This window comes from Strix aluco, chromosome 1 (assembly GCF_031877795.1).
Source record: "Strix aluco isolate bStrAlu1 chromosome 1, bStrAlu1.hap1, whole genome shotgun sequence".
NCBI lineage: Eukaryota > Metazoa > Chordata > Aves > Strigiformes > Strigidae > Strix > Strix aluco.
In genome coordinates this window covers 42,716,244-42,740,270 of record NC_133931.1, presented here as the reverse complement: position 1 = coordinate 42,740,270, position 24,027 = coordinate 42,716,244, and the positions used below count along the sequence as shown (strand labels likewise).

At 39.6% G+C, this 24,027-nt stretch overlaps 1 protein-coding gene across 1 annotated transcript; it reads right to left on the bottom strand.

Annotated features, from left to right (window-relative positions):
- Positions 1 to 1,287: 1,287 nt before the first annotated feature.
- On the bottom strand, positions 1,288 to 14,541 carry LOC141933085 (DGAT1/2-independent enzyme synthesizing storage lipids-like). The gene is made up of 6 exons (XM_074847416.1): positions 14,217 to 14,541; positions 12,500 to 12,664; positions 9,136 to 9,329; positions 4,141 to 4,201; positions 3,602 to 3,741; positions 1,288 to 1,719 (listed from the first exon to the last, which is right to left on the bottom strand). Exons 1-6 carry the CDS (start codon positions 14,500 to 14,502, stop codon positions 1,615 to 1,617), a joined length of 951 nt encoding a protein of 316 aa, XP_074703517.1. The 5' UTR covers positions 14,503 to 14,541; the 3' UTR covers positions 1,288 to 1,614.
- Between the last annotated feature and the right edge of the window lie 9,486 nt (positions 14,542 to 24,027).

Genomic DNA, 24,027 nt, shown 5'->3' with positions numbered 1-24,027 from the left:
ACTATGCAAGACCATGGTTTGAATTCCTGTTCATGTTCAAGCACATCAGTCAGCATCTTGATTTGCTCTAGTTTATCATCTCCTATTCATGTTGAGTCTTCTGCTGGGAGAAAAATCCTTCTGCCTGTATAGAGCAATTACAGTTAAGGTGTTCAAGTAAACATTCCTATGTCTTAGGACAGATTTGAGATTTTTTTCAGGACAGGATTCTTGTCTTCTTGCTCCAGGGAAATAACTCACCTGTCTATCCTGCTCCCTTCTTCAGATGTGCAAAAAAGATTTGTGGAGATGCAGCATGGGAAGAGGAAGAGTTTATTTGAATTCAAAGTTTAGCTTTTAGTTTAGATTTATTTTTCTAGTGAAAATGGGCAAACATTGCATATATTTCCTTAGATGCTACTTAAAGTTTTAGGATGTTGAGGGGAAAGATTATATAGGTACTGAAAGTACAAGAAGGAGAAACGAGGCACAAAAATCACTTTTCTTGGTGTTTGAAGTTAACAGACTTGGTTGCATTTAATGGCATATTGGACAGATCACACAAAATTCTCCCACTCCTACCAGTAACAACATCCCACAGCTTGTAAAAACACATTCTGCTTTGTAGCAAGTTTCAGTATTCTGCAAGTTGTATTAGGAAGACAACGCTGCCTATGTCCACCCTTCCAAACACACATTTAGGTTCAAATCCATATGGAGACGGCAGTGTTGCACTGCTGCATTTTTAGGCAAACAACCAGTGAAGATAAGCCTCAGGGCTGCATTACCTAAGAAGGCTCCCCCCAGCCCCCTCCCTGCTCACCAGGAGGTTCAGGGTGAGTACAGCACATCCATACTGCAAACACACTGTGATGCAGGGATTCTCAGGCTGGGGGTAGCCTCACCCACTAAACCAGTATTGTATGGTGCAATAATAAACAAATGCACCAGCTCAGACTTGAAACTACTTTCTACGTGTATTTGCATAGTGCTACACTTAGCTAAAGCTTTTTCTCTCTAAGAGACTTTTTTCTGTTGGGGCAAAGTCTTGGATGTAGCATTCCTACTTTCCAGGGTACCAAGCCACTAAGCTGATCTGTTTGTAGGATTCGAATATCTGGTTTAATGGGATTGTTTCTCTTTGTATACTTTCTCTAGAAAAATGGCCTAAGTAGCAGATCATTAGCTAAAGCAAGACAGTTTCTCTTCTGACAACGTCTTGCGTGGGGTCCAACAGGGAAGGTGCCCACTGAGGGGTGGACTCTGGTGGGACAACACCAACTCTGAAGCTCTACTGTGAAACTGGACCGTGAACCGCTCAAAACATAAAATCACAGAGCTAGACAAAACTGAGGCTCTCAGATACTTGGTTTAGAAACCAGGCAAATCTACATGATTTCCTTTGGGGGAATTTAGCTGTTGCATTGCTATTATACATAAGTTTTCTTCTTCAGTCTTTCTGACTTCAGAATATCCTCAAAGACACAGGGGAACCTTCAGGAGGTTAATTGTTTTCTTCTGTTGAATCTGTAGGAACTTGTAAATTAAACTGGTTGAACACCAATTATTAGTCATCATTGCCGTAGGACATTGTTTTTTACTGTATGTAAAAACAATGAAATAAAGATAAGCATTCTAATCACTTTTACGACGTTTATCAAATCGCTCCAGTAAAGCCTTCCATATGCTGCCTGGGATTGTTTGGTGCTTGCTTATGAGAGCCTGGACAGCAGTCTTTGTCTGAAAAGAGAAGAGAAAGTTGCCTTTACAGACCTGCTTATGCAAGGAAGAACAGTATAATCACTGACTACTCAAAGCTTCAAGAGGTATTAGGAAATTGATATATAAATTCTACTTTAAAATAAAAGTAGTCTTTTGTATCAGCTACTTGTCCTATCAACACTTTCCTTGGAGACGAAAGGAATAGAAACATTGATTGCAGTTTGGATAGGCTCAAATTATTGAGATTTATCAAACCTGGACATTACTAAGTCAAAGTAGCCTTTAACACGTGCAAACATTAAGTTTGTGTGATCTCTGTCCCTGAAGGTTTTCATCAAAAGCACTGGATAAAGCCCGAGTAACCTTGTCTGATCTCATCTGGTCCTGACCTTGCTGGGACCAGGAATTTGGAGTAGGAACCTCCATCGGTCCTTCCCAACATGAATTCTTCCATAATTGTATCATATACAGCATGCACGTAATAAGAATATTCGTATCTAAATTCTGTTCATTTTTACTTTACATGACATTCAAATGCAGGTTTGTGACGAGAATGCATAAAATATCTGTATTTCTACTAGGGATAAGAAATAATCTCCCTTAGTTTTTCCTCATGTACTTAAACTTGAAATAAGGGTAGCTACATACTCTGGTCATCTACCCCAGAGTGATGACAGAATATCACTGGGAATGTAAGAAAAGAGTAGCCAAACCTTTCTTGACAGATTCATATCCTGACTCCCTTCCAGGGCAAGATTAGATAGAGGTCAGCCAGGCCACTGCTCATCTCAAACCCCATGTAAGTTGGGTTTTAACTAATATGAGCCACAGAAGACCTAACCATACTCCCACTGAAGTGGCTGGTCAAAGGCCTGACTTAGTAAAGCAAATCATGGGAAATTTCAATTTCAGTTTTGCAGGTACAAAAGATACTGTTCTCCCAAAATACAAGAATATGGATAACCATAAGGGCAGTCTTAGCACTAATAGTGCTTCCAGCCTCCTAAACCTGCTAAGACTAAACTCCACAGCTTGCTGGGGCAGTTCTCTTGCAACAGACCAAACCTGTCTTTCTGGTTTCACTGCTGTGAAGCCCAGAACAATCTGCAGTAGATCCTTAAAAAAGTCGGGGGGGGGGGGGGGGGGAGGGAGATAAAAAGAAAGAAAAACCAGCCTTCTTGCATCTTTTTGGGGGCAGCAAGGTGTTTTTTACATCAGTGATTCCTAAGTGCTTTGATCTTTGTATTCCTAGGCCACAGCAGATTTTTTTTTTTCCATAAGGCTCTCCTTTCATCTTCTGTGAAAAATTTTTAAAAGTGCATTTTCTGTATAGATTAGTATTTTGAAAAATGCCTAATCCCTGGATCTATAAACGATTTTATGCTCCTGGGCACATCTGATTTCCCTAAACTATAGGTACTAAAAATATTTTTATATTTTGGATGCAAATTATTTTTTTTACATTTTCCTTTTGACAATGACACTGAAGCTCTTGTGGAATTTTGTTTCTAGAGACCTATGTTATTTAGAGAAAATTCTCAAAGGTATTTGTTATACATGAAATTTATTTTCTGAATTACTGAAAACTGAACTTAAAACATAGTTTACATCATTTCAGTTATCAAAGTTATCAAAGGCATGGAAGAAAAAGTTAGCATCCCAAGAAGACAGAGCTCACATATTCTTAAAGGATGAGGGCATCCCAATCAACTATTACTATGTCAGTACTTACTTGTAGGTATTTGTACATTAAATAATCCTGGAGCTCAACGGTCCGTTGCTTTAACAAGCTAGCAAAAGTATATTTGTCTTTATCCAAGCATATAAAAAACTAGTTTCAAGTGCATATATAATAGAGGGTGAAGTATGTAGTTCAATATTGCAAGGAGAGCTAACTTACCTTTTCAACTAATTCCTCTGTAGTTATATTTGGATCATAAGGGATTGGCTCCCCAATGTATGTGCGAAATTTAACTGGAAGTCCTCCATATGGAGGAGTAAACGGCAATCGAGTACTTTCATACAACTGTCTAAAAAATCCTGAAATAGTTTGAGGGAGGAAAAAATGAGATTATAGTCACAGAAAACATAATCCAAACTTAAAATCTGATTAATATGGAAGACTTCTTAAAAATGCATGCTTTATCTGACAGTCAAGAAGAAATTACAGGATTTAGGTAACTGTCCACTAAACAAAGCTTGATAGACTTAATAGATCACTGAAATAAGACTGCTTTAAAGAACCAAATCACACAGCACAAACCAGTTACACACAAGCTATTTCCATATCTGAGATACCTCTGACCCACAGCAAGCACGTTAGAGAATCCAAAGTAAGCAGAAGTCTGAAAAGCAAAATCTAAGAGGAAAGTGAGAGAAATCTGAGAGGAAAGTGGAGAAAACACTACAAGTACTTAAAATATATTTTAAAGTTCTTACTTCTTTCTTTAAACATCCTATATCCTTCCCGGACATTTTGAGTATACATTGGAATGATGGGCTATGGAATCACAAAAAACCAAAAAGGTGGAAATGTTATATCAGGTTTGAATTTATGTTTTAATGCCTGTTAATGCAGATAATGATAAGGAAATCACTTGAATATAGAGGATAATTATCAGTTAAGTAGAAAACAAGGCATCTTGTTATAAAAAATAAACTTCAGAATATCAGTAAAATTCTGTTTCTCAGCTCCCACAAACATTGCTGCTTTAAAAAGTCCTCATCTGTAAGGAAAATGACTGACATTGTATTAGAGGTTTATACCTTTCATTTTGAATGTACATTATAAAAGTTAACTGAGATTCTAAAAAAATCCAACTTGTATGTTAAATATTTATTGCAATATCGCTGACTGAAACATAAAGTTTTGCAGTTTCTCTGTCTAAAGCTTACATCATGTGTGGTGAATAGAAAAGTATTCGGTTCATGAAGTCTTGCAGAAAACAAGTAGACATTCACATTTGGCTCATCTCATCTGTTTCTCAAAGTAAGGTCTCACTGAAGTGGTAATATTTGGGTAATACCCCACTGGAAAAAACTGCAGATCCCTTGGATAAATAAGGCAATTGTATGTCCTCACTGACCTGGACTACACACCTTCTGGAGGGCAGATCCTTAGGCTGTTGAAGTTCACTTCATTATTCTGACTAAAAAGAAAAACACTTGAGATACCTGAACCTGAAACAGTCATGTCTTACAGCCTGAGGTAAGATTTCAGTTTGTAGACAAACTAACAGTGATTGTATCCATACATACACTGACTTTTTTCCCCTCTACTGTCCCTTTTCATTTTTTTTGAAACCATATTTTGAGCCTGTTGTTGGAATTACTTGTCCACAAGGTAACAACAGAACACATTTATGCTGTTAAGAGTCACTACCACAGAACAGAAACCACAGGATGAGAAAAAAACAAGCAAGAACCTAACCTAACTAGAGCCTAAGAAAGAACTCAAAGTGACGGAAACCATTTAAAGGAAAAACACCCTGACAGATAACAAAAATATCAAACACGTAAAGTTGTAATAGTAAACCCTTCAGAATGAGAAATTATTGGAAATTGTTAGAAATAAAAAGTAATTAGTAACGTCTTTTAAAAGCATATAACTACAAATACCACACATCTTCAGCTATTGATTGAATAATGTATGTCTAACATTTCAAATGTTTGAAACCCACCTATCATAGAGACAAAACACTTTAAATTTTAGGAATAGGGCAGGAGAAACATATCTAAGCCTATAAAGAAATCTGGCAATTACAAAAGTTACTCACATACAATGGTCAGCCAATGAAGTACAGAGTGGGTAGCAGCGTTCATTCCCTAAGCTGATAAAAATGGGTACACACATAAAAGCTTGCACCCGTAAAACAGCACAGTCAGATCTGCAGTAACCCACAGATTTAGATTTGCTGTGCTGGAACTGAGCTGGATCACACCCAGTCAGCTTGAAAAATCACAGAATCACAGGATAGTTGAGGTTAGAGGGGGCCTCTGGAGATCATCTAGTCCAAACCCCTTGCAGATACGTAAGAATTTTATAAACCGTAGTCCCTGTTTATCTTTTACCTAACTAGACTTGAACCAATTTTTCAGCACAGATAAAATGCAGGGATCTTCAAAAACGATGATTCCTCCCCATTAGCCTGTCAAACTCCAGACATAGGCAGAGGGTATTTCCGAAGCTCAGGTCCCTGGCATAAATAAATTCAACTGAAACAAATATATGTCCCAGAAGTTCATTGAGTCAGAACATTAAATAGTAACACTCTCCTTCTCTGACCCCAAGTAAGCAGAGTAGTTATACAAGATGAAGTGCAAACTGAATGTCAAAACCTGCAGGCAAGGACTGAGGGGAAAACTATGTTCCTTGTTTGCTTTTCTTCAACTTTTTCAGTGGAAGAACGGTTGAACTTCCATAACGTTATAAGAAGAATGGGAACATCTATTCATATATAAAGTTCTTTTTGCCTTGGAATCCCCGTTCAAGTCATCTGTGACAGGTTATGAACCACCATGTAGTCATTTTGAATACTGTAAAGTGTGTGTGGTTCTTTGTTTGATGGCTACACTGTATGTAGAATAAATTCAAAAAAGGCACACATAGATCTATTTTGCCTTCATCCAGGATGCAAATAAGTATTAGCAAAACGTATATGAATTGCTATGTTATAGAGCAAGTTCTGATAGTTTAGATGAGTCTACCCCCAGTCTTCAGTCAACCGACAAGGCTGGTTTGGCCAGTATTGAAAAGGATGCGGCAAGAACAAACATAAACAAGCAAAGTGCAAATTTGTAAAAAGGTGGAATACAGTTACTACTATAGGTCTAACTGTATATAAGAAATGGTATATAAGGTTAATATTGCCCCCTCTACTGTTAAATGCACAGCACTTGTTTTTTAAGTGTTTAGTTACCTAATGTGTGCCTGCTCACGGATTTCCAGAGAAATACCAAAGATGCCCAAAAATTCAGTGGCGCCTGCAAGCTAATTACAGTGATCCCCACTATACTGGGATCCTGTCAGACTTCCTGATCATAAAAAAAAAAAAACCCAAAACTGAATGAGTGCAATAATAAGTGATACAAGAGCCAGCAACACTGCAAAGGTGAGTTCAGGGTAGTAGGTGTCAAAGGAGAAAATATTCTTTCTGCCCTCAAGGTAACAGATAATCCTATGTAGTGTCTGTTTTACCAAACATGTTATACAAATGCCCACAAAAACCTTTCACACTGCAAGAACCTTATCCTCAATGAATACCCAATTCATTAAATAAAAAGCCCACAAACCCTGTCAATAGAAGGTGATAGCAACTTTAGGTATTTCCATATGCTTCTAAATTATGGAAGACTGGAAGGATTAAGAGGATTACTAGCAGATTTTCATGGTGTGTTTTGATCAAGGTGGCACTTTCTATTAAGGACACTCAGTTTTTCAATTCAATTTTTATTTAAAAAAACAACTTATTACATTGTAGAATTACACTCTAAAGTTCCAAGTGAAGAGAAAACATCTGGCAAAAGATTGTTCAAATGTTTGAAGTAGCTTGAAAGACAGATATGAAAGCAAAATTATTAGAAATCACTCAAGTTGTTAAAGTGACACCTCTTTCTGGCTGTTTGAATATATTATTAAATTAATACATAAGAGGAAAGACTATAAGGGAATTCAAAATGCCCATATGAATTCAACTGGGTTTATCCTATTCACATTCTGATATTTTCCTAGTAGTGGTGATGTACAGGCCCACACAATATATGAAGTATTGTGACTAACATCTACCAGCCCATGCTTTTGAGAAAAAGGACAGGAAAGGGAACAGAAGCACATAAAACATGACTTTTAAAAGGCCATATAACAAGGCAAACAAAGAGGTAGAAATAGGATTCCCAGCCTAAAATTACTTCATCTATTGGGTAAATGCCCCTAAATTTATTCTAGTGTTTAGTTATCTCCCCACAACATTTCAGAGATAAGTAAAGTTATGAAGAAATATTAACCCAAAGCATGCATTTTGCAACCCTAGGTACTTCACAGTAAGAGCTATAGCACAGGAGACCAAAGCAAAGTCTGAGAAGCAAAAATTGGATGAGACAGAACTGCACAAAAGCCTGAAAGGTGTGGTAAGAAATTCAAGCTTCATGGGGAGAACTCAACTCCCTGTACAGATTCTCCTATAGAGACAGAAGAGGATTACGTTTATGTGGAAGGCCAAAGAAGAGCGCCGCAATTGACGAGATATTCATAAGAATTTAAAGAAAAATGATGGTTGTGTAATTCATGAGAAAGCAACAGAAAGCTTATGGCAGAACATGAAGCCTGGATGGGTACCAGTATTGTCAGACAGAGAGTGCTACGTATGCTAAGTCTAAATGAAGACAGAAAACTCAGCTCTAGTGGTGATGATGATGAGAAGTGGCAGTTAGGAAAAGGACAGGGTTGCTGCTCTTTCAGCTCTATGCCATCCCAAATAAAATTACTTCCTAGAGACTGTATCAGAGAAACAGTCTCACATTTGGAATTAGATGGAAGAAGTCAGAGCGAGTAGTAGAAGTTTGTATTTATACATCATCATCCATATGGAAAATATAACTGAAACTGGCCACGTATATATTAATGGAGTGCAAACCAATAGAAGGATAGAAGAATCCTAGAGGATACTGAGGCTCTGACATCAACACATTTCAGTGCTCTGTTTTTATGTAGAACTAATTCTTGTCTGGTATCATTGACCGAACGCCCATTTGCAACTGGAGAGTATTAGGTCCCACTTTTGGTTTAGTTTCAGACAAAAGGAATGCCGCTCAAGTATTCTAACACATTCAACGATGTGAATGAAAGCATGGTAAGTGAGGGAGATGTAAAAACTGCTTCAAAAGTGCACACATGATTCAAACTCAGACACTGATGTAGACACACCTTGTATTAGTTGATGCAATCTTTCACAAACATGAAGAAAATAAGGGTAAGAACAAAATCCTGGACACTCCCAGAATAAATGAGAAGAAAGAAAGATGAGGATAATACATTAAAGAGCCATAAGAAAATGTCTGGGTATGTAGAAGTAAGATAAAGATATGTCTAGTAGGATGAGAAAAAAGAATAAAACCTTATGGCAATATGGAGAAGGACCACAGTGAAGATTCCTGAAATACAGTCAAGACAAGAAATTGGATGCCTGCATGATGGAAGTGTAGACATGGAACTGCAGATATGGACACCCTGCAACAGTCAAGAAAAAGCTGTACAGTTCCTTGCTCCCTATGGATTAATGTGCTTGCGAAAAATGGTGGGAAAAGGAAAAGAAAACTTTACTCCCAAACCTCTTCTTCTGTCTGGAAGATTTTCCAACAAACACTCCTAAACTGCATTTTATAATGAAGCATGTATGCAATAAGCATAAACTGGGAATGGTAACATATAATACTCACCACTTTTGCATCCAGAGCGACCTGAGCAAAGCCTTTTCGATTTCCCCACATGAGTTGATAACTTTCATCACTGAATAGTGCTTCTCTGACTCCACCTGGTGAGATGGACACCAAGTGTCCATTCTTCAGTGCAGTGAGACACTCCTCCCTTGTACCTGGCATAACACCCGTCACTTCCAATAATAATTTAAGTCCTGTAATAAATAAGTATCACAAATACTGTTTGCATGTAGGAAAAAGATTACAGCTAAATGAAAATCTAATAGCTATATATTTAGACTAAGGCAAATTTGTATGAAGGAAGTAAAATACCTACAGAGTAAATATTAGCAAAATTACAAGTACATGACAGTGTTTCTGCCCAAATGTTACAAAGATGAACCAGCTTATCAGGAGGATCTTAATAAACTAATGCCTCTACATGCTATTTTCCATAATTATCAAAACACCAGCCATGCAACTGAAACTTGTGCATCATAGCTAGAAATCTGAAAATAAACATCTATTCCTCCCTCCTTTTTAAATATAGAAAAAAAATATTTCAGTACAATAAAGATTACTACAAAAATAAATAGTTGACAAGCAACTATTTTTAGTATTCTTTTAAAATGTGGTGTTTAAGATTTTAAACGTTGAGGTTTTGGCTTGTTAAATTGAGTATTTTATGGTTAAATTGCAAACTACATAGATCGAATTGGACTGCTGTATGACTCAAGATGCATGAATGGCAGAAGTTAGCAGGGCAGTTTCAGCACTGCATGAACTGTTAGGTGAATCTTCTTCCTTTGTTTCTGTAACTGGGATTTCTCCAACAGACAGATTGAGAACCACAGAAGCACTCTATGCTTGCTTATATTATCTTCACATTTTAAATCTATCAGTTCAGAACTCCCATAGAGAGCAAATGAGAGTTTCCCCAATCTTCAAATTCACTGTTCCAACAGCATGGTTTGAAAATAAATTGTTTACATTAATAAATGTAAACAACAACTATGAACTGCCAGAACTGGTGTATAGCACTGCACCTTTGACAAAGGTCTGCAACAGAAACTTTGGAAGACAGTGGAAAACACAGTGCCGCATCTTGTAATTGAATTGTATTTAATCTTATTCAAGGCATCATACTTTATAGATCTTTCTGTCAAAGACAGATGTTGACTTTGTTTAATCCCTTTGTGAACTCACGTATTCCTGTTTTATCCTGCAGCCAGAAATGCCATATCCTTATTAAGTGAATATGTACTTCCTTTGCTTGGCTTCAAAACTTTTGCCTGTTAAGAATTCTGATGTATCTATCACATGAACATATTATAACTTCTTATTCCCCTTTTCCAGGTCACAGAATTTTATAGCCCTCAGTCATGCAAGACTTCTGTCCTATGTACTAGCTCTTCAAATGAAGCCATGCCAGGCTTCTGATCATCCTTGTCCCTTTTTATATCTTTATTACTTAGCAGCTTTTCTGAGATGGGGAGATGAGAATTCCACGCAGTATTCAAGCTGTGGGCACCATATGCATTTTGAGTACATAATGGTATCTTCTGTTTCTTCTTCATGGCAACTGCTGAGACTTAAACTGACATATTCCTAAAGTAATCTAGAAAATTTGAAGCATAATTACATGATTATGTGTTTAGACTTGCTTTTCTTTCATTCTGCACTGCATTATAACTAATACCGAGTTTCATGTGCAATTTAATCAGCCAGTGATTCAGTATTGGTAGATAACTGTATTCTCTGTGAGGGCTTTTACTGCCTTGAAAAGCAAATGGCCAGTACAAAGCTTTGTCACCTCACTACTGATCTAGATTATGATTATTTTGAACAGTATAGGTGCCAGCACTGATCTTCATTGGTATACCTGGTGAATTCTGCTTCTTTGTGAAAATAAGCTATATCTTTCTACCCTTTATTTCCTACCTTTCATCCAGTTATTCATTCACAAGAAGACTTCTCCCATAACTGTAATTAATCCAACAGATTGAGGTTCAGCATATGCTCATGAGCATTCTTTAAAGAACCAATCTGTGAAGTGCAACATTTCTCTGCAAAAAGCAGGTAAGTATGGTAGAGCAGGAGAAGGCTAGGGAGAAGTTTCACTCAATTACTTTTAGCCACATTTTCTACTAATGCAGCAAATGCAGAGGCCTAATCTCCATTATTTGTGATCTTTTTTACCAGATGCCTTGTTGGTAGCCTTTTTATAGGTTGACACCATATTTGTCACTTTCTGTTCCTCTAGCATGAACAGAATTCAAGCAATATGTTATGTACACATCAGCAGTCCAGAAATTGCACAGCTGAGAGTGTTGCTTGGTCCTGATAATAGCTTGCTATACATTTGTAATAAGAATCTGTGCTACGGACACTTCAATTTGAAACAGTACCCTCTCATTTACCTCTTAAAAAAGAAGGCTCCTTTGCAACATTCTGCTAAGCTTTATCTTCCTTCAGGGGTCCTCTTAAAAGCCAATCATTTCTTGATGACTTCATGCTTCTGGTGTATTTAGTACTACACAGTATTTATTACGTATGCCTTCAGCAAATTCTTCCTTGTCATCTTTCTAGCGGCCCCTTAATATGTTCTTGCATCAAACTTGCTTGAGTTTATGGTCTTTGTTTCCAGTGTTTGGATACAACTTCCTTTTCTGAAGAATGTCCTTTAACGTTTAAATGGCTTCCTTTGCTCTTCAGTATTATAATAATTTTTAATATAAGTGGTATAAAAGTGCTTTAAATAATCTGTCTGATATTCCTTCTGGATGCTCCTTCTTTATGCCTTGCTTTTCTTAAAATTAATGAGGTTTGCTTTTCCATATCTTCTCCTTTTTACAAGGGAATTATTTATTTCTCAGTCTACACTGTGTTCATTGTATTGTATTACAGAGCTCTCTGCAACAGTAGAATCTTCAAAGAAGTTTTGTGTCCTACTCCAGGCTTTGATCAAAAGATAGATTTGATGTCATACCCCACTGCAATGGCTACCCAGTGTAGAGGTCAAGTAGGTAACTGGTATCCATTTACTGGGCTCTTCTGCACTGATAGCCCATTGCTGACCAGCCAGCACTAGGTCAACAATATAGTCCTATCCTACACTTTCTATTGAGGCATGACATTTCATCCCAAAGGGATTATATAATGTCTGCTTGTTGGCTTTGGAGGGTCTACCAGTGTTTTTATGACCTTTCACTTAAAAGACTACCCTGTTTGCCCTTCTGCATCCACCAGCTTTTAGTTTAAAAGTCTAAAATCAGTCTTTTAGTTTAAAAGCGCTCTCAAAAGTGTAATAAATGTAAATTTCACCAACACCAGCAACAGGTTGACTGAATCCAGGATGCTTAAATACAAGAGAACATGTTCTTACCTGGTAAACGAAAGACAAAATGATCAGCTACTGACAGACAAAGTCTTTTCTTCCAGAGAAACAGCCTAGACAAAAAGTAAAGGTAGTCTACAGGAATAGCTCCATGGTAATACACAAGAATACCCGGTCCTTCTGGTAGGTTTTCCACACCATGAAGCTCATAACCTGTTTGGGATGGAAAGCAATACACCTACAATGATAACTGTAAATCATCTAGCGATTTAAAGAAAACTGTTTACTATCCTTGTTAAAGAGAGTTGTGAAAGCCCCTGCAGTAGCTTTTAAAAGAATTAAGTTCTGGATGGAGCTTTTGGTCAATAGCAAAGAGAAAGCCCCTCAAACACCACAGGTTATCAGTAAACTAATATGTTGGTCAGTTTAATCACTAGATCAAACCTGAACCTGACATTTTCCCCAGTGAGGGGACTAAATTAATTATTTCCCATTAGGAACTTTTCCCAGTCCAAAGTACAACAACTTAAAAGAAAATTACTATCCTGGTGTGAAACCACTTCATCAGCAGAATGGGACAAACAAGCAGTCGGGATGCTTTCCTGAAATATGGAAGTGTGAATCTTCATTCTGTGTCAGGCAGAATGAAAAGTTTGGGATTTTACAGAATAAAAAGTTTCTCTGGTTGAGATGTTTAAGTCCAAACCAGAATCTGTAAGAATCCCAAAGAGAGGTTCTCCACAAGAGTTAAATGTATTCACTTCACAGTAGAAGGGAATTTCCTCACAGACATGGACTTCTGTAAATCCCTCTCCTGGATCTTCCTACATTTGATTTAGGTTTTTAGGTGGAGCCAGACCAGGAGGTTAATGTATACAAAGGCTTGGGAAAGCCACAGATTCCACCTAAGAGCTCTGTTCCACCTTGTCTGCCTTCACCTCCATCCCCGCTACAGCTCCTATCATGAGCCGTTTGGGGAGAAGGATGGGGATGGAGCAGGCAGAGTCCTAGGAAGAGGTGGAGAAAGTTTTATACTGCAGGATGTTCAAAGATTAAAGGAAAAAGCTGTGAGGAAGGATAGCAACATAAATAACAACCTGTTATTCTTCATCCTTAGGGCAGCAAAGTTAAGCCTTGCTGGTAGCCTTAAACTACATCTGTGGGAAGAACAAGAGCCTAGCATGTGGCTGAGGATTTTCCTAGGGAGCAGGGTGTGTTGGAAGTATCTGAAGGTTGAGTGTAACAAAACTAAAAAATCAGGTTACTTTTAAATTCTGCCACAGTACAAACTTAAATGGGGTATCTAATAATTATTTGTCCATACAGCTCTTAAAATTATTTTGATTGTCATAACACAATGTAGGTTTTGCCAACTAAAAATACACTAATCACATTTCCAGCTAGTAGTGTTTTGACCCTTTACTAAGTGGGTTTTAAGCGGCTACTAAAGTTAAAAAAAACCAAAAAAACCCCACACACATCTCTCTTGGAGTTACATTACTAGAACTAACATTAACACTGCGCTTCACTCTGATACTATATACAGATAAATGCACCTATATAAACTAATTTCTGCCTTTCATTCTGCTTATTCTATATTGCAGTTAGTCTTGGAGGCAGAAGCTTTTAGGTTAGATGCCATACAAAGTATAGTAAATGTTATTTCTTTTAATCCATTTGAAAGAAGTAAAAAAACCCCACAAAACTTATGCGTATTTACTATTTATCACAATTCAAAGTTTCAGACGAGTCATGTCATACTTACCATGCCATATTCTTGCATATATATCCCAAAAGCTTGCTATAGTTTTCCTTGCACTATCCCAGACATCACTCAAGGGATCTGCTTTTACCTCACCATTCCTCTGATATATTAAAAGTAAAATATTAGTAAGATAAATGAAAAAGAGGATTGTTAAAGGAACTATAAAAAAAACTAATATTGCACTCATTGTCAGTGAGACAATGACCATATGAAAAAAGTATTTCTTCAGATAGTCCACAACAGTCCATTCTTCCAGTACATAGGCAAGGCAGCTTAGGTCAGTCATCAGTATCTGTCCTGAAGCGCAGAAATCTTTTCTACCTATCATGTCCTGCATGGAGGAGAAAAAAAAAAAAAACAGCTCTGATTTCTCTAATCATGGCAATTTCTCAGTTTAGGAAAAAAGTTTTCTGTAGATATACCTGATGCCTATTTTGGTACAGCACAGAGTCAAACATTTTTGTCTCTCTCTGTCATGCTAAGATAGCTGCTGGCAATTGCCATCCACTACTGCCTGTAAGGGGTGATGAGATTATCCTACATATTTATGGACCTTTGTTATTCAGCCAGATAATTAGGGCTGAAAGGACAAGCGCTGGAGTCCAAGGAAGCCTCAGGATCCATGCAACGTGGCTGATCAGATGATTTCTCTGTATAAGTATGGCTTACTTTTTAGAAGCTCAAAAAAGGGTAAGTGGTAAGTATTTTTGGCAGCATTAGCCAAGAAGACTGCTACCAGAGGTCTGGGCTCTCCCGATCCTCTGCAGAGAGTCCAACCTGGGCTTCTGGTCTCTCTCTCTCAGTTTGGCAGCAGCCAGCAGTGAGGAGAACAAACAGCGGAGTGAGCAGCTGAAGAGCTGGCAAGCAAAACCTGGGCAGCCATGGCTCCTTCCTGAGACCTGGAGGTGCCTGGGGAAAGCAACTCTTCCCCCCTCATCTACACAGCCATGCCAACACAAGTTTCTTTCAGATTTTCCAGCCCTGGCAAAGGCCAGGTGGGCTTCATGGCCCTAGTGATATGTTTGCCACCTGCAGCTCCCTAGTTAGTCTGTTCCTACAGCTGACCCTGCCTGCCTACAGCAAGTAGTGGTTTCTCTGGAATGCAAGAGCACTCCAGCATTGCTGGCTGATCTTAAGATTTTTAGCATTAGCCAGAGATTTAAACGCTAAAATCAGTATTCAGTAATCCATAACTGAATACAGCTTTTATTGGCCTCAATCAGGTTACTACTTGTTTAATGAGTAAATTTTTCTTCTCCAGCACCAGAACAAGTACCTACAAGAAACAAATCATAATTGCCATAGTCAGTGCCAAGATCATAAAGTACAGCAAGTCCAGACTTTTCTGACTTTATATATTCAGCTGTGTACTTATATGAGCAAACCTTTTATACACTACCCACTACACTTTTGTTTTCCTTCTTTGAAGCACTGGGTAGAATATAGGGGTGGACTGGTGTAAAGCACAGCTCTGCTCAGAATTATGGATGACAAGGAGTACAGTAAAAAGCAAATGCCAAAAGCAGACATGAGCAAGCACTAGACTCTAACATGCAGTAAGGCAAGCAGGCCCCATGGCAAGCTCTGCCGATGTAACACGTATAGATTTGGTCTCACACACTCCAGTCAAATCTGTCCTTATCTCAAACCCTTCAAACTCCATGCTGGGCACCAAAAAGGACTGTCATGGTTTAATCCCGGTAGGCAGCTGAGCACCACACAGCCGCTTGCTCACTCCCCCCTGCAGTGGGATGGAGGAGAGAATCGGAAGGGTGAAAGTGCAAAAACTCATGGGTTGAAATAAAGACAGTTTCATAGGTGGAGCCCAAGCTGGAAGGATAGTAAACTAGGAGCTCAAAGGAAGCAAGCACTGTATTAAATGTTGCTCAGCATGGCACAAACGAAACCAATGTGACGAAGAACATCATGAGAATTAATATAGAATTGTTTATATCCTGATGACTGGTGCCTGACTAAGATACAGGGAAATCTGGAAATTGTCACTGAAAAGAGATTTTATTGATAACATGAAAGAAATGAAAGAAATAGTCTGCACGATTCAGATACTAAAATCCCTGCTTAGAAGGTGCGTAAGAAGGACAAAGCTGATGGTGTCATGCTAGTCTGTATAAAAAAGTTATTAATTGTCAAAAGTTGCTGATAAGAGCAAGGACGACAAATCCTCAATGCCTGAGAAGCATGCTGCGCTGACAGAGGCCAGGAGAAGGCCATGTTAAGGGCTTCCCTCAGGCTACTGAATCAGAAACAATGAGCAGTACTTGGAATAATTCGTTCAGCCTCCAACACAGGGTAAAGGAAATGAGTGGATTTTGCATCATTACGGGGGCTTCAGACTGGGAACACAGACTACTACAGCCAGTAGAAAAACTGGTTTGAAATTAGAGATAAAATGTCGATACCCATAGTAAATGTGCCAATAATAACCCCCACATGATATGGGGATTAATTTGGATATATTGATCACTGACAGGTACCTGATGATCAAGAGATTGTATCATCTACCAACATTTTTAAGGTTAACAAGCCAGATATCACCTTGTACCTAACATTCTTTAAAAAAACACCTGAAATTCCCTCTGGCCTCTGGATAGTCATTTTCAGTAACTCTTGAAAGACTAGGGAAATCCAGAGGACTGGAAGAGATTTAAGATTATTCAAATTCCCCAAACACAAGCAACTGCACACTCAGCAGCCAGATAAATTGCTGGCAAGATTACTGAAAAGCTGACATGTGATTAAGGTAACTGATGCCACTCATTATTCTGTGGGAAATGGACCTTGTAAACAAATGCATCTCCATTCTTTGAGGAAAATAGAGGCTTAATAGCTTGTGCAGGTGTCATGCATATACAGTTTTACTAAGGGCTTGTCAAAGAGTCACTTTAAACCACGTGTGAGCTGCTATCTGGAATTTACCCTTCCTCCAGCCCCTCACCGTATGTTCTCACCACCAGCCTGGTCTCCAAGGACCAGGTGGCTCCCCACTAACAGGGAGGATCAGCTGGCTCCCTGCTAACAGAATGACTGTGAAAATTCTGGCACAAGCAAAAACATTCTTGGCCCAAACTTAAGTTGGCCCACGGGGATTATGAAAGTATATTACCAATGCCACTTAACATTTTGATTAAAAAATAAAGCTCTTTAAAGTGAAGCACGTATGAAATGAATGATGTCATCAACTGACATGACAAAAAAAGTATCCATCAGTGGTGGAATCCCTGTCAAATGAGAACTGAGTCTATGTCCTACATGATTCAGAATTTTCTCCTAATAGGATGTTTACATTGATCAAGGTAAACATTGTAACATCCCACTGATACCTCTTCCTCCATCCCCATTTTTATGTAACAGAAAATTATTTGCTGGCTGGAAAACCACTACATTTAACATTGTTGGCTCACAGACTACAGTATAAACAAATATAGTAACTTATTCATTTCTGATTTTAAGTTCAATGTAGACACTAAAAAAAAGGCTTTAGAAAGAAATTAAAATACATAAATGCGCAAAAATATTTTTTTTAGAAACCTCTAAAACGGGTATTAACAGTACAGATTTGACTAAGGACATATGAAAGTCATTGGGTACCCATGGAGTGGGTGGGATACAAGCTAATTCAGCATCACTGCAGTTGAATCCAAGCCAGAATGGAGAAAGAGTAAATGATCGACCAATTGAGGAAAAACTAGAAGCAGCATGGCTTTTTCTGGAAGTTGTGTGCTCACCCAGGTTTCAGTTCTTGCTCCCACAGTTCAGTTATACACTACCCCCAACATTTCATAAGGACAGAATGAACTCTGATCACTGAACCCTGACCCTGGTTTTTGGACCATATGAGTCCAAAATAGTCCAACACGGTAAATGCATCCATCTGTACTGCCAGTATAACATCAACTGACTACAACAGAACAGAACTTCTACTTTTGCCATGTTCTACTGGCTATCTCTCACCAGGCCCTTGCTGAGACCACAAACACAATTTTGAAGCATCCTTTCTATCAAACACTGTATAGAAAATTATTACATAACTATTTGAATGACTATTGTAAGGCTGTTACTAAGGCCCTGCTTGATTATGCGCCGGAAGACAATGCAAGAGTGTTACTGCAACATGTTTACTCTTAATTGCTCTGGTTTGCCCCAAGTCTCAAAATTTAAGATAGAAATTTCTCTTCTGCTTTTATCAAATCTGAGCCAAGAGCAGCTCCCATGTTCCTCAATACTGAATATCCCATAAAAGGTTAACAAGCGAGCATAGTGTTTTGTGAACAAACATTTTTTAAGTTGTCTATATTTTTCTCATCTCATCTAGTGATGGACTTGAAGCGTTACTGTTCTGAGTGATTTCATTGGTCTTCTACAGAAACATCTGTGTTGACACGCGAAATGTTTGTTTGGGCTCCACCTATAAAGCATATCGAATTCCAGAGTAATAGGTGTATCTACAGTGTAAAATTACAGGTGATGTCAGAGGGAAACAGAACTAATGTCTCCCTAGTTAAAGGGGAGCTCCCCTTCCAACAGAAGCCTCCTGTACTACAAGTCACTCAGATCCTGAGCTCTTGCTGAAGCATCATTTGTTGATAAGGACAATCTTATCAACACTATAATTCCAGGGAACGGAAGTGCAACAAAAACTGTCACAAGAGACCTATGGCATCAAAACTCAAACCTTGTAGTTGACTTTTCAACCGTGACTAAAGAGTGGATAGTCTTGGTCTTGATTTTCACCTGCTTGTTCTTGGCAGTAGGTTTAGCATAGTGGGAAGATGAGTGTAAAATAGCTGGAAACTCTTCTACAAAGTATTTTTTGACATCTGCTTTCTTGTGGCTGGCTCCTACTTTCTCTTCTGTCAAATTCAACTGCTCTGTTTCACAAGGGGAGTGATCTAACAGTTACAACTCTGCATCTTGCCTTTCAATGTAAATGAAATTCCAATTTTACATTTCCCAGATTTTTTTGTGGCACTTTCACAGAAAATTACTTTCTTTCTGGTCTCACACTGTCACCACCTCCATAAATCCGCCCATCGTGTACAGTGCTATGTTTCTACAGCTTGCCCTACCTTCATGGAGTAAGCACGCCCCGTCCCCCAGCTTTCCGTAGCTATTCCCCCTTTCGCACACACCGAGGGTACCCAACCCCAAGTATTATTTCCCATTTATTCTCTTACAGCCTCAGCAGATACGACTGACTGAATTCCCACTCGGGTTTGTTTCACCACGTGGAAATGAGGAACCCTCCGCGGCCGCACATCAGCGCTCAGCTCGGCTTCCAGAAACGCGGCAGGTAAGAGCTGGAAGAGGGGCCATGGAGAGCGGGACCCGCCCTCCGTGGTGGCACCCCTCACGGTCAAGCACAAGTGAGATACACGGGGAAACACAGCGAGTGCCCGACACCGACATCTCTCCCCTTTCTTCACCTGGAAACGTCATCAGCATTCTCAAACGTCATTACTGCGAAAACTCTGGGGTCTTCCTCAGTTCCTGGCGCTAAGGGGCCCGGACACAAGATCGTTGTTGAAGCACACGCGTACCGCAACGCCGCCGGCTCCCCGGGGGGGGAAACAGCCTCCGCCACCCCCACCGCCACCCGCCACCGGCGTGACGTCACGGCCGCCCCCCGCCCCGCCCCCGCCGCGCGCCCCCCGGCCCCGCTCACCTGCCCGCGGCGGCGGCGGGCGGCACAAGGACCCCGCGGCCGCGGCCCCGGCCCGGGATAAGCGCGGTGCCGCCCCCGCGCCCGACCGGGGGGCGGGGCTGGGCCTGGCGGCCCCGCTGGGTTCCGCGCCCAAACCGCCCTTTTTAATTCTTCGACGATAAAAATCGCGGGAGGGGCGGCGGTGGCCCCTCACAAGGAGGAGGCTCTGGCACGGGAAGACCGGACTTAAGGGCGCGCTGCCGCTTCGGCTGGGGCTGCGGGTGGAGGTCTGGGGCTTAGCCTGGAGGGATGAAGTGTGTTCTATCCAGCTACTTCGAAATTACAGGCGGTTCAGTCAGTATGTCCTACGGGTAGGTGGGATTTAAAACAGCTGCAGGTAGTGGATTTCTGTATTTGCACGACTTCCCACCCGGACTCCATGGGTGGTCACAAGGCAGGAGTACCCCCGCTCTGCGTGGAAGAAAGAAGCCTCCCCCAGAACATCCCTCCAGTCAATTTGTGTGGATGTTAGTTAAGGAAGCTTTCAGGCAGCGGCGTTGACTACGGAGTTGGGAATGTGCAGTGGTTTTGCAAAGGAAAGAATGCCCATAAAAAGCCTAGGAGAACTGGGTGACACACATAATTGGGGTATAATTAAATAGAAGGCAGCTAGACCGTGCTATTATGGCTAAATTAAGTGGAGGAATCCTGAAACGTAATACCTAGTTTAATACCTGAAACATTTTCACCCTATGGCTAATATGACAAAGGTCATATTTAGACTGTTAAGACCAATAGGTACCAATTTTAAAGTTCAGACAAGGATTAATCTGACCTAAGACAGGTGATAGAATTTCATTGATTTGATTTGCTACGGAACAAGAAATGGAGGAATAACAGCAATTTGCCAATAAAGAGGAGAGAAAGCTAGAATCTAGTTTCCTAGGTGAAGACCAGAAAAATGTATGTATTAATGGATTACAGTCAACTTCTTAAGAATTAAAAGGCTTCTGAGAGAGAACTTGGAGTTTGTCTCTTCCAGGATACACCACACCGATTCAGGACTGAAACAGGTCCTGAAGGAAGGCGGAGTTGTCCACCAACTGCTTGCTGTTCACAGCATGACACTGCTTTAAGAAAGATTCACCCAAACTTGAAAATGCTTAGGGGTCTAAGAGAGCATATTCAGTAACACTGTAAAAAGGGGCTTTGCAATAATTGTCCAGTAGGTTTTATTCTCAAAGAGGATTTTTCAACAGCTAGACCCCCTCCAAACTTTTGAGTCTTGATTCAGCTGACACAAGCAGATTGGCTTGCCACCTGCTCTTCAGAAGATGCAGAGGATAGCAAGCAGTGCTCTGATATGAGCATCTCCTCTTCTATCCACATCCATCCTAGCTGCGGCACTTGTGACTCCCATGAAAAAAAATGCATGGCTGCAGTACGTTCTTCCAGCGCACACATTGTGCTGTAGCTGTGCTTCAGGGGAAGTAGTCACAAATCTGCAAAAAAGCATCCACTAGTGATGCTTTTCTGCTGGCTTTTGGCTTTTCTGGCTCAAGGCAGACTTGTTCAATAACAGCTTTTCTTGTGAGGGAAGACATTTAGGAAAAACTTGATATTTTTTGCTTAGCATGAAGCAGCAAAATCATTGGGAAAGTGCTTTTGCTAGTAGAGAGGTCAACAGAATGCAGATGTAAAGCTTTTAAGTGGCAAGAATACATTTAGATGATCAGTGCAGATAGAAGAGGGTTGTACATAATGCTTACTGGCCAACACCAAAAGTAGCTGAAATAAACTATTTTGGTTTGCATGTGTTTTGTTTCCTTGTATTTGCATGATGGTGTACTATCATGCAGAAAATCTCAATAGAAATGAAAGAACTAAAACTTCTATTGAAGAACAGAACTATAATGAAATAGCAATCATGGTAACATGGATATTGAAAAATTCATTGGAATAAAGAGTATTGAGTAGCATTTTATAAGAATTGCATTGCTCTCTTTGCTTTTCCTTCTCACTTTTTTCTTTAGAGTCATCTTGAGGAAGAGTACTATGAGGCTTTTTCAGAGAATACCAGGAATCTGGTATGGGCCTCCAGCAGCAGATTTGGATATGAAGGGAGATTTCTAATGATGGATAAAACTACTCTGAGGAATCTATGTCATTACATGAAATCAGAATTTAGGCATGTGAATCTCGAGGAGTGGGCAATATATTAGAGATGCAAATTATAACAGTCTGGAATTTTTAAATGAAATAATGGGCAAAAATTTTAGAAGGTTCCAAAATAATTGTACAAATATGTAATGTACAATTGTGTATTATCATTAATATAAAGATTCCATGAGAAACGGAGCAAAAGGAACTGATTGGTTTAATAAACTGTGTCTTGTAAATCAGGAGCATATGTCAAATGGGAAAAAAAGTAACAGTCAAGATTTTCTACCTTCAGATAAAAATGAAAGTAGCAACCAATGAAGGTGAGATAGAAATAAAAAATTAATAGGGCTGAAAAAAGTACTTTGCTCTAATTTTGAATAAAGGCAGTGAGATGGAGCATTGGCAGATTGATAATAAAGATGAAGAAGCAGAAATTACAAAGTTAGAATGAAAAATCAAGGTTCAGAAATTGTAAGGATAGAACCAATTAGTTTTCTCAATCTATACAAGAACAATGTCTAGCAGATGTAATTGAGGGCCCAGTAGTAAGGATTTTTTAGTAGCTTCATGAAGTTAAGAATACCAGATAACTGAAGAATAGCAAATTTAGCACCTATATTTGAGACAGTAAGAACAATTAGGAGTCTCCTGTATTCTGCCCTGCACTTCCAGACCAATATGTGTTAAGAAAATAGTAGCTTCTAATTTTAAATCCTGCCAACGGGATGAAGCTATGGAAGGGGTAAGTATAACCTGAGGGTTTATCTGACAAGAATTCCTGGTAGGATTAGTGAAGTGTTACAGCCAGTGTAGAAAGCATTACTGAGATCTTCTTTGAAATACTGTATTTAATTCTATTTCCTTCTTGTTTATACAGATTACTTTAGATTGAAACAAGAACAGAAAAAAGTCCAAAGGATGACAGAGGTGCAGAAGTTTGGTTTAGGAGAATAAGACAAAGGCATGTGCCTTTTTTTTAACCTAGTAAAATAAAATTTCAAACAGGATATAACTGTTGCTGTTAAATAATTTTGGAGGTAGAAGGGAGAAAAGTAACTCAGTCAAAGACAGAATAAATGAGCATTAATGGCCAGTCTATAACTAACATGTTTTATATTCAGATAAGATTTCTAGCGAGAAGAAAGAGATTCTCAATCTGTTCAGGAGAGAACTAATAGAGTTTCTACAGCTACTTGGAAGTTGAAATACGTAGGTTACAGAAAGTTGGTGCTCCCGGTCTGGTGTTGCTTGCATGACAGTGTGGGTGAGTTGTGCTCGGACCTGGCTCCCTTTCACTGAGAACGGTTCCAGCAGAACATGGAATGACGGATGCAGTTGGTGGCTGGTCACAAATGGTGTTCCCCGGGGCTCAGTATTGGGTCCAGTTCTGTTTAAAATCTTTATAGTGATCTGGATGAGGGGATCGAGTGCACCCTCAGTAAGTTTGCAGACAACACCAAGTTGTGCAGGAGTGTTGATCTGCTTGGGGGTAGGAACAGTGGGATCTGGACAAGCTGGATTGATGGGCCAAGGCCAATTGTATGAGATTCAACAAGGCTAAGTTCTGGATTCTGCACTTGGGTCACAACAGTCCCATGCAACGCTACAGGCTTGGGGAAGAGTGCCTGGAAAGCTGCCTGGTGGAAAAGGACCTGGGGGTGTTGGTCAACAGCCAGCTGAATATGAGCTGGCAGTGTGCCCAGGTGGCCAAGAAGGCCAACAGCATCCTGGCTTGTGTCAGAAATAGTGTGACCAGTAGGACTAGGGAAGTGATTGTCCCCCTGTACTTGGCACTGCTGAGGCCACACCTTGAATACTGTGTTTGGTTTTGGGCCTCTTACTACAAGAAAGATATTTAGGTGCTGGAGAGTGTCCAAAGAAGGGCAAGGAAGCTGGTGAAGGGTCTAGAGCACAAGTCTTACAAGGAGCAGTTTAAACTGAGGTTGTTTATCCTGGGGAAAAGGAGACTCAGGGGAGACCTTCTTG